Source organism: Vombatus ursinus, unplaced genomic scaffold, assembly GCF_900497805.2.
Source record: "Vombatus ursinus unplaced genomic scaffold, bare-nosed wombat genome assembly UNPS02014787.1, whole genome shotgun sequence".
NCBI lineage: Eukaryota > Metazoa > Chordata > Mammalia > Diprotodontia > Vombatidae > Vombatus > Vombatus ursinus.
This window is the reverse complement of record NW_020954565.1, coordinates 3,958,824-3,969,996: the sequence shown is the minus strand read 5'-3', so window position 1 is coordinate 3,969,996 and position 11,173 is coordinate 3,958,824. Positions and strand designations below refer to the sequence as shown.

Genomic DNA, 11,173 nt, shown 5'->3' with positions numbered 1-11,173 from the left:
GAAAGAAAGAAAGAAAGAAAGAAAGAAAGAAAGAAAGAAAAAGAAGAAGAAAGGAAGAAAGAAAGAAAGGTCATTAAGCATCTTCTATAAATAATTCATCCTAGGGACACAAATACAGAAGCTAGACAGCCCTCGAGAGATAACACATATTGGAGAGTGGTGTCCAGGGAAGAAGTTTTAACCCAAGGAGTTAAAGGGATTTAAATGGAGTCACACAGCAGTCCATCATCCTGCTCTTTCTAGTAGAAATGGTAGTATTGGTTTGATTACTTTTCCCAGAGCATAAGCAAGGGATGGGAAGTATAAGCTTTTTTGGGGGGTGGAGTGGGGTACAGAGTGGGGATGGTGGTGGAATTTGCATGAATATAGCAGGGCAAATAGCAAGATAACTAGACAGAGCCCTGGTTTCTTTGTGTGATGACTAGATGGTATATTAAATATGATCTGTGGCTTACTAGATACTGGGTTAGGTGAATTGTTATTCACTAATCTGACCATCGGGACAGCTAAGGTTCCAAGCTTAATTTTTATACTATTATTGGGGCACCCACCATCCTTCCAGTCATGGAGGCTTGCAACATAGATGTCATCTTCAACTCTTCACTGTCTCAAAGCTCCCTCCTATCCCATATTCAATCTGTCGTCAAACCCTGTCATGCTTAGAGCCGCTAGGTGGCACAGAGGATAGAATGCTGGAGATCAGCCTACCCCATTATTCTGTAGTTACTTGTAGTTATTTGAAGGTGGGATGGCTCCAACAAGAGAGATAGGTAAGATCTCTTTGTAGCAGAGGAGTGTGGCACTTTTGTGTCAGCATGTCTGAGTTACCTCATGTGACTTAGGAAGTCTTGGGCACTGAACACTGGTGCAAATTGTATGGTGCACCTTTTGCACCTGAAGGCTAGGGTCAACAGTCAACAAGCATTTATTAAGCACCTACTAAGTGTCAGGGAGGCAGCTAGATAGCATAGTAAATAGAACAAGGGCCTGGAGTCAGGAAGAACTGAGTTCAAATCTGATCTCAGACACATATTAACTGTGTGACCCTGGGCAAGTCACTTAACCCTGTTTACCTCAGTTTCCTCATCTGTCAAACTAGCTGGAGAAGGAAATTGCAAACCACTCCAGTATCTTTGCCAAGAAAATCCCAAATGGGTTGGGGTCACAAAAAAGATGGACACAACTGAAATGATTGAACAACAACAAAACCAAGTGCCAGGCACTGTGCTAAGTGTTGGGGATAAAAAAAAAGGCAGAACAAAAAACAGAAACAAAAACCAGCCTCTGATCTAAAGAAACTCAGTCTAAGGTACAAAATAACGTGCAAACAACTATGTACAAACAGGATATGTACAATATAAACTGCGGACATCAACAAAGGGAAGGTAATAGTATTAAGGGGGATCAGGAAAGGTTTCCTGTAGATGGTGAGATTTTGGCTGGAATTTGAATAAAGCCAGGGAGGGCAGGAGATGGAATGAGGAGGAAGGGAATTCCAGGCATTAAGGACAAGTGGAAAATTCCCAGGATTGGGCTTTGGAATGTCTTGTTCAGAGAACCAAAAGGAGGCCAGTCACTGGAGTTTATTCAATGGGGCAGAAGGATAATGGTGGGGTGGTGGTGGTCAGACCTGCACTTCAGGAAAATAAATTTGATAGCTGAGTAGAGGATAGATTGAAGTGAAGAGAGACTTAATGCAGCGAGATCAATCAGCAGGCTATTGCAATAGTCTAGGCATAAGGTGATGAGGGCTTGGACCAGGGTGGTGACAGTGTCAGAGGAGAGAAGTATACATCAGAAATGTTACAAAGGGAAAAGAGAAGGGAATAAGAATTTATTTAATATCTATTATGTGTCAGGCATTGTGCTTTACAGTTATCTCCTTTGATACACACAACAATCCTGTGAGGTAGGTGCTATTATGATCCCCATTTTACAGTTGAGGACACTGAAGTAGCAGAGGTTAAGTGATTTGCCCAGGTTCACACAGCTAGTTAAGTGTCTGGGGCTGGATGTGAACTCCAGATTCCAGGCTCAGTGCTTCTATCCATTGTAACCTAACTGCCTCTAGGAAGAATTGACAGCACCTGGCAACAAACTGGATATGTGTGGGTGGAAGCTGTGAGAAATCAAGGAGTTGAAGATGACGCCTCGGTTGCAAGCCTGGGTGACTGGAAAGATGGCGGTGGTGACAATCAAATATGAAAATTAAACTTAGGAGGAAAGATAAGTTTAGTTTTGGACATGTTGACTTTCTAAGGTCTACAGCACATCTGGATAGAGATGTCCAACAAGCATTATTTGTGTGTGTGTGTGTCAAAAGTTCAGTAAGAACTGTATCTTTAACAAGATCTCAGCTATTTCCTGGTCTTTTGGATATGCTCATGCCAGCGATAGTGGACCATGCTAGCAAACAGTTAAGGTACCGTGACAGTACCATTTTCTGATGAATTACCAGGTTTGTCAACTTCAGGGACAACCCATTAAAACTGAAAGTCACACTTCCTCCCAGTGAAAATGCAGATGAAGAGGAGGAAAAGGAATTATTTGGCATTGAATTTATGCACGTATATATCCAGGAGTCCCGTAGGAGAACAGGTAAGAGCTTTGTATTATCAGAATTTGGATGAAATAGTAATTTCATTGATGTGTATATTCCTTTTTTTCTTCCATTTACTGTCTGACTTTTTTTTTTCTAATTCACTGACAGAAATGGAAATAGAAATGTAGAAAAATCAATTCAGTCCATAAATTGAGTGAAAAGATGTAAAAGAAATTATAAGCATTCCTTTCTTAACTGCATGGATATTCCTCAGGTTTATTACATCAATTTTCTTATATATCCCTGCTCACCTTTCCCCCTCCATTGTTGTAACAAAGATTATAAAAGAGGAAAAAATGCAGTTCAGCAAAACCAACCAACACATTGACTGATGCTATGTGCAATATTCTGTTTGGGTTCCTTGGTGGATCCAAAGCAATGAAAGGAGGGAGACATATCTTCCTAACTTTCCTTTGGGCCAAACTTGATCATTATAATCCCACTGTTTCATTTTACTGTTCTATTTCTTTTTTTTTTTTAGTAAATGCTTAATTTTTCCCCTTGTTCTGTGAACTCCACTCTGCATCACTTCATATGACATTTCCCAAGCTTCTCTGAATGCTTCACATTCATAATTTCTTACAGTACATTCAAGAAATCACAATTTAATTTAGCCTCTTCCCAAATGATTGTGCACCTACTTTGGTCCAAGTTCTTAACAACCATAAAAAAGTGCTGCTATGAATACTTTAGTATTTATGGGACCTTTCTTTCCATTTTTTGCCTCCTTGGAGTAAATGTTTAGTAGTGATATCTAGGGGAACTCCACAATTTTTAAAGTGGCAGGTGAATCTTTTGACCTCAGAACACCAAGCTGGGTACAGCTGAACATCACTGAGTCTGTTTTTGTTATCTGTAAAGCAAGGGAGTTGGATTAGATAATCTCTAGGATCCCTCAAAGCTCTAAATCATAGAATTTAATTCCCAAAACTCCACAGGATAATTCTTTTAGGGCAGTCCATAAGTAATTCTGATTTCCTGAGTACCCTGACATCCACTTTCTCCTTTCCAACCCTAAAATTCATTCCACCTAGAAATTATAAGAAAATTATAGGAAATGTATGTTATAAATATCATCCCAAATGAAGGTTTTGGTTAATATCTATGTACTATGGGTCTTAGTTACCAGAGAGTCAACTACTGAAAATTTCATTTTGATTTAGGAATGAAAACAAAAACAGTGCTTCAAATATTACATGGGGTATAGTGGAGGCAGAGAAAGATAATTCTTTTTAATTAATAAAAACGCCGATATTATGCTTCAGTACTTCAGATGTGCCTAATATTCACCAAAATGATATATTTCACACTTAATGGCTAATGGAAAAATGTATTATTTTGATAAATAGTAGCCTGTTTTAAGTCTTAAATATTAAAAGTGCTGTTCTTATTTTTTCCCCTTGCACAGATAGCTTTATTTTTTGGCTTGCCAATATCTGTTTTTTGTTTGTTTGTTTTTAGGCAATTGGGGTTAAGTGACTTGCCCAGGGTCACACAGCTAGTAAGTGTCAAGTGTTTGGTCTGAGGGTGGATTTGAACTCAGGTCCTCCTGACTTCAGGGCTGGTGCTCTATCCACTGTGCCACCTAGCTGCCCCCTAGATTGCCAATATCTGAGTGTTTTAACTTATTCCAGGAGAAAAAAAAAACACAAACCAAAAAATTGTAGGTTTAAGAAGGGGTTTCCTTAAGACAACCCAAGATCTCATGAGACTATATCACTGGGCAAAAAAGGGGATCAGTTTATATGCTGGCAAGTGTGAGGGGAAAATGTCCTCAAATACGTAGAGGATTATGGCCTGTAAGCAATCAAACTTGACCTAGAAAAAAAGAAATAGGGGTTCTTTGAAGGCATCTGTTCATTACATTATTGCAGCCCCCCCCCAAAAAAAAAGGCTAATAAAAAGATGGGAGGTCATCTGGAAGGCTATCAGAAAACAAAACCTTGGGCAAATCATTGCGCTTCTCTGGGCCCATTTCCTTATCTATAAAATTAGGCATTGCTAGATGATGTTTAAGGTTCTTTATGGCTTTAAACCTAAGGTTTTATAAACATGGTACTGTATTTAATAAAATATAATCTAACATCAATATAGTCTTTCCCTTGGCTAACAAAAATAATCATCTTCCTAAGTTCAACATGGGGCATATGTAATTAGAGAAGAATTTGTGTGAAAAAGGCCTCGAAGTTTTAGAGGGCAAAATCTCATTATAAGTCAATAGTGTGACAATGAAGCCCCCAAATCTAATGTGATTTTAGGCTACATTGAGAGGCAAAGTGAACAGCACTAGTGAGGCAGCAGGCCCACTATCCTTCCTCTAGAGTATCATCTATTTTGTTTACATATAGAATGTGAGCACCTTGAGGTCAGGGACTATTTGTGCTTTTTCTTGGTATCCCCAGTGCTTAGCACAATACCTGGTGCATTGTTATGTACTTAATAAATGCTTGTTGACTGACTAATTGATGATAGGTGTCTAATAGTTTTAAGATAGTCAAATGGAAGGCCCAAAGACTTACTCTGACTCCATAAAGCAGAACTAGGATTATGGATAGAATCTTAAGAGTTCGAATTTGAAGGGATCTTTGTGATCATCTGTCCAATGCCCTCATTGTACAGGTGTTTAGAAGCAAGGTCGAGAGAGCCAAATGACTTATCCAAGGTCACAAAGACAGTAAGTGGTAGAGAAAGGACTTGAACCTATGTCCTCCTACTCTAAATCCAGTGTTCTTCCCACTGCTAGCCCCAGGAGAGGTTACAAAGAAGCACATTAAGGCTTCATGTGAGAAAAAAACTTGCCAAGAATTAGAGCTCTACAGAAGTGGAATGAGCTACCTTGGGAGGAAGCAGGTTTCCCCTCAAAGTGCAGCCTTTGACCAAATGCTGCATGACCATTTGTGGGGTATATTGTAGTAGGGATCCTTGGTTGACTAGATGACTTTTGAGGACCCTTCTAACTCTGAGATGTGATTCCGAGTACAGTCCAAGGGATTTATCCTCCAGGGCACAGCTTAGCTCAGTTCAGAACTGTTCCTTATCATGCTTACCTCAGGGTGATGAATTTTTAGCCATAGTAACACTTGAAGATCATTTCCTAAATTGTAGGTGAATAGCAATATAAGTGGGGAAAGGAATATGCCCACTGACAAAATCATGGTCCTTTAAGTATTGGAATATATATATTACACTAGATAATATGAATAAGTTTAACTTATGCTTTTGTACTAGCCAGTCTAGTCTGATACAATGAAAGCTTTATTGCCATGGTTTATGCCTTTTGGATCAGGGAATACTGATAACAATTAAAAAACTAAATTGAACCATTCCAATTTTATTTGATATGAAATTAAAAACATAAGAAAAATTGAATTAAGTAATTTTAGCTTAGGACTACAATATGTAATTAGAGACTGATATTTTAAAAAAATAATTTAAGTTTTGTAGCTAGCAAAAGTCAAAAGTTCTATAATAAAGAACAAGACAGACTTATCACCAATAATTCATTTACTCAAGTACAGACTATCTAGTAATGTCAGAGTAATCCAACATATTGTTGGAATTTCTCTAATAGGAATTATAAACTAATAATTCCTAAATATTAGTATAGTCACACCTGGATACTTGTTTTAGCAAAGATAACAACAATTAGAAGTAGGAAGCCTATACTCCTTTTTTAAGAGGTATTTTTTAAAAGATGAGGGTAGAATAATATCAGATGCTACAAGAAAGTATGGAAGCACTATCATATTTTTTCATGTTTATACTTCCCTATGCATAAAACTCACTGGCCAAAGATGAGAAGCCTAAGCAAGAAATGAATATTTTTGACTCTACTGCCTAAGTCCCTTTAATTTCCTCTTCTCAAACTGAGGAAAACACTGGGGATACTGGTAAATGTAAAAGGCGTTAGCTACAGAAAATGTTTATTTGGAGAATTCCTAACCAGCTCATTATTAGGTAAAAATATAATACAAAATCTGTATTTCAAGTAAACATTTCTTCTTTTCTGGTTTTGGTCACCTGTAAATTCTGATATGATGTGGATATTTCCAAAATCTATCTAAGTGACCTTACTGATACCAATTTCATAACCTGCTTGTGATGTTTTGGGTATTTGTTTCCAATCATAAACTGGTTGCCTTTCTTGGATTTACCTCAACAAATCTTTATGTATTTCAGCAATTCTGAAGTTTTGCCTTGTTCTAAAAAAATCCCTTAAAAATATTTATTTGTTACATATATAGAGCAAGATTCAGAAATTATACAATAGAAATTAGCTAAGAACAAAAGGAAATTAAATTCTTCTAAAGTTTACGCAAAGAGGCACTTTTGTTAAGATTCTAGGTTATACGTGGGAATGCTTTTATATTTCAGAAAACAAAGAAAATTGTTCAACTGTTTTGCCAGTCTCTATAAATAATGATGAATAAAACATTTCAAGATGACCTACTGAAAAGGATTATTTTGAGGATCTGGTAAATTATCTAAACATCAGCACTTCTGAAGTCTTTGAAAACAAACATCAGAACTTGAAGAGCTTACAACATACAAACATGTTTGTATTATCAGTTATTTAAAATGTTTTGAGTTTCTTTTTGTGAATATAAAAAACCATAATTTGAAACTTTACTTTTTTGTGTGAGACAATTTTCCCATAATTTTTGGATAAATGATCTTATCTGTTTAAAATATCCAGAGAAGGGCTATAAAATTGTTCAGTAGGAACTGTTCGGATTTCTCTTTCATCATGTAGTTGAGTCTGGTGTTGAAGACTGTCTGGGCAAAGCTGTTAACAGGACATTTTCTAAAGACACAAGGGAGTCTGTATAGTATTGTAAGGAAGCGTTGTATCCCTTCTGCTGTAAATACTGGATTCGGCCTTGGTCAATCAGTAATTTACAGAGACGACCTATATTTTTCCTTTCTTCGACAGTAAGAAGCCTAAATCCAAAAATAAGAAAAAACAAAATTAGAATAAAATTAGCAACTTTTTTCAGAATCACAAAGTAGTACATAAACTGCCATACAGTATTTATAACTATGTATGGTAATTTCTTAGCCAAACCATTAATAAGCACCCAATAATTACTTTATCATGTCCCAGAGCTGGGCTACATGCTGAACCTACTCTTCATGTCTTCTAAGGGACCTTTTATTTGAGACCATAACTGATTTATTAATTTTAATTTACTGTAAAATTCAATTTAGAATTCCATTTTATAACCTGTGTTATACATCTGGAGAAGTTAAACAATCATTTCTCCTTCTTGTTGAATATCACAAAATAAGTCACTTACCCAGGTAAGCCTCCAGGATTATCATCTGTTTTCCTGTATCCCTCATGGTCATGCTCTTCATTATCACTGGTCTGATCATCTCTTTTCTTTATATTAATTTTTGATGTTTCCAAAGTTGTTTCCCGCATCCCACAAGTGGCCCAGCTACTCATTCGTTGGAAATAGTTAAATTCCACTGGCCCAAGTCCTAGGGTCTTGAAAAATTCTTTACCCACGTAATGCCTCCAATCACACCTGTGATGACAACAGAGTGCAATAACGATGCCAGCCACAGGGATCCACTGCTCTAATTCATTCTTTTCACTTCCTTCACTTACTGAAGTGTCATTTTCTGTGTCTGTTTTCTTTATACGCTTGGCAACCGGTTCCTCATTTCTTTCTTTGCATCTGGTAGGATAGGTTTCAACTAAACATCGCAATGCAAGATCTGCAAACATAATTATATCAGATAATCATCATCATTATATCACATATCATATAATCTCCAATCCCCATAATTACATCATATAATTCCACATTGTAAGAAATAAATATTTTGTACATTTACTAAGCAATACAATAAATATTTTCCTTTATCTCTGAGTGAATTATCTGTTTTATTCTATAAGTTCTTGGTGTGTTCCTTTCAATTCATATACATTCTCATTTTTTTCTAGTGATTTATTCTGTAATAAAGCCTATATCCCCAAAACAGCTGGAAGGAAGAGAAGTTTAAGACTTGCAGCCTGGAAAAACCTTAATTTTCAAGCAGCTAGATTTCTTTTCTCCTTCCTCAGACCCAATAAAGCTCAGTGTTGCCAAAAAAAGAACCTTTATCTAAAACAAACAAACAAACAAACAAAAAAACCCTACCTCTAAAACCCAGGGAAATTGTTAATCAAACTGAAAACAAAGTAAATAGAACACAGAGAGAGGATGAGAAGGGAGGGGTGTGAACAGCTTTCCCTTAGGTTCCTAGATATGGAGGTGTGTGGGTGATACCTTCAAAGCAGGAAGAAACGAGTACAGGGGAAGTGATAAGAAAGTTCCACCATTTTCCAACAAATTTCAATTTGTTACTTGATTTCTTTCTTTCTTTCTTTCTTTTTAAGCAATAAAGAGCTGACAATTCCATAACACTTTAAGATCCACAGAGCACTTTCCTTAAAACAATCCTGTGAGTGCAAGGACTGTCACCTCCATTTTACAGTTGAGAAAACAGGCTCTGAGATAGAAAATGATTTGCCTGCCACTCATCACAAAACTATTAAGTGCCTTGGGCAGGACTGGAACCCAGATCTCCTGCTTCCAAGCAGTGCTTGCAAATTCAATTTTAGAGCTGAAAGGGATCACAGAGACCATCTGCTCCAACCTCTTAATTTTATTGATGAGGAAAATGAGGTTTGGAAAAGTATGACAAGGTCATACAGATAGTGGCAAAAGTGGAACAGGAAATCCAGCTCTTGGGACTCATAATACTCCAGCACTAGGCCTAATATCCTACCTTGTTAAAAAGGCAAAACAATCTTGTTTATAGCTATAAAAATCAACTATGTTATAGAAAGAATAACTAAAAAACAGCATATCTCTTTATCTGTGTGGCTAAAGGCTTAATACCAACAAGACTAATATTGACATCAAAATGAATAATGGTCACTTAACTATAACATTATTTGATCCCTTGAAATCCACAGAAATAACACAAAGGTCACTATCGGGGTCTTTCTACATAATTTCTATCTCTACCACAGTTAGCCCCTCCATTTCCCAAACTGGGATGTTTAAATACTATTGTTGAAGGTGAGAAGGGAAGATGGTGGGGATAAGGTCTTAAAGGAATTATTTCAAGACAAAAACAAAAGTACTCCTCTTCCAAAAGGTTTTCTGCTTGTTCTGAATGAGCAGCAGCAGCTGTGGCAACTCTGACCAGCTCTGTCCCGGGATGCAGAGACCCAAACGCAGGACCAACTAATCAGGTTTTGATATTTCCTCTCCTTCCAACTGACTCCATTCCCAAAGACAGACGGAAACCAACGTTCTGAAGTGGCTTCTTTTACCTTACCTTGACAAAACAAAAAAGGTTTTCTACTTATTTCTATATTCTACTTTTATTATTCTCATATTCCTGAAATTTCCCTAATTCTCTGTCACCCAACAATCCCGATGTCTTAGAACTGGGAAGTATTATGAAAAGCAATCCCTCCGAGGGCAAAGGATAATAATAGTCTTTGTGATATAAACAAAACGGTTCTTTTAATTCTCTTAAGACTTGATAAAAACACGAATTGTACGCGCGCGCACACACACACACACATACACATGCACACAGAAAATTAATATTTAAAGTAGCCCTGGTCATGTGAAGTAGTAGAAACAGTCTACTTTTCATTTTTTAAAAAATTGTATATTTTGCTACTTCACAAGGCTAGGGCTACTTTAAATATTAACAGAATTTATTAATGTTTTGGGTTTTTGTGAAGATAAAACACAATTTTAAAAATGTTTAAGTATTTACAATAAGCAGACCTAGAAACTGGGAGAGATAAAATCCAGATAAGGCAACCTCTGCCATCATGAAGTTTAGTTAAAAAGGGAATATGACCTTTTCTATACTGTCAAATAATATATGGTAACTGCATAAAAGGGTTAAAGGAAAGTGTTTTGTGAGGTCTGAGGAAGAAGGGGCATTCCTTGTTGGGAGAATTTGGGAGGCTTTATGAAGGGGGTAGCATTTGAGTTGGGTTTTAAAATTGGCTAGAAATTCAATGAAGGGGATAAACTGGGGGATGAAGGAAAAGAAAAGTATTTCAGGCACAGAGAACAGTGTGAGTAAAGGCATTTGAGTAGGAGAGTATAGGGTGTATATAGGAGGACGTGGTGATGAGATCAATTTTGTTAGAGCACCAAGCACAAGGAAGAAGATACTATCATATCAAGCTGGCATGGCAAGGTGCTGGTGAGGCTCAAGGAAGAAATTATCTTTTGGATCTGTGCAAAGGGGAAGAGTTCAAGACCAAAATACTATAAAGAAAATTACAGAAGATAAAATGGACAATTTTGATTATATAACATCTACATTTTTTTGCACAAGTGAAACTAATGTGGTTAAAATCAGAAGGGAAACAGTTAATTGGGGAAAAAAATTTGCAGAAAGTTTCTCTGAAAAAGATCTCATTTCTAAACTATATAAGGAATTGATTCATGTTTATAAGAACAAGGACTGTTCCCCAAACAAATGACAAATCATCAAAGAATATGAATAGGTAATTTTCTTTTTCTTTTTTTTTTTTTTTTT

The 11,173-nt window shown here is 36.7% G+C and overlaps 2 protein-coding genes across 2 annotated transcripts in view; one reads left to right on the top strand and one right to left on the bottom strand.

The window, feature by feature from the left end:
• The window catches only part of LRRC39 (leucine rich repeat containing 39), a 27,254-nt gene extending 20,194 nt beyond the window's left edge, over window positions 1-7,060 (top strand). Inside the window, exons 7-8 of the mRNA XM_027868281.1 lie at window positions 2,459-2,598; window positions 6,977-7,060. Of these exons, the coding sequence (XP_027724082.1) occupies window positions 2,459-2,598; window positions 6,977-7,032 (196 nt within the window). The 3' untranslated portion in view covers window positions 7,033-7,060. The remainder of the gene's footprint in view (window positions 1-2,458; window positions 2,599-6,976) is intronic.
• Window positions 6,509-11,173, bottom strand: part of TRMT13 (tRNA methyltransferase 13 homolog) — a 23,088-nt gene continuing 18,423 nt past the window's right edge. Inside the window, exons 10-11 of the mRNA XM_027868280.1 lie at window positions 7,900-8,326; window positions 6,509-7,543 (exon numbers count right to left, since the gene is read on the bottom strand). Coding sequence (XP_027724081.1) covers window positions 7,348-7,543; window positions 7,900-8,326 — 623 coding nt within the window. The 3' untranslated portion in view covers window positions 6,509-7,347. The remainder of the gene's footprint in view (window positions 7,544-7,899; window positions 8,327-11,173) is intronic.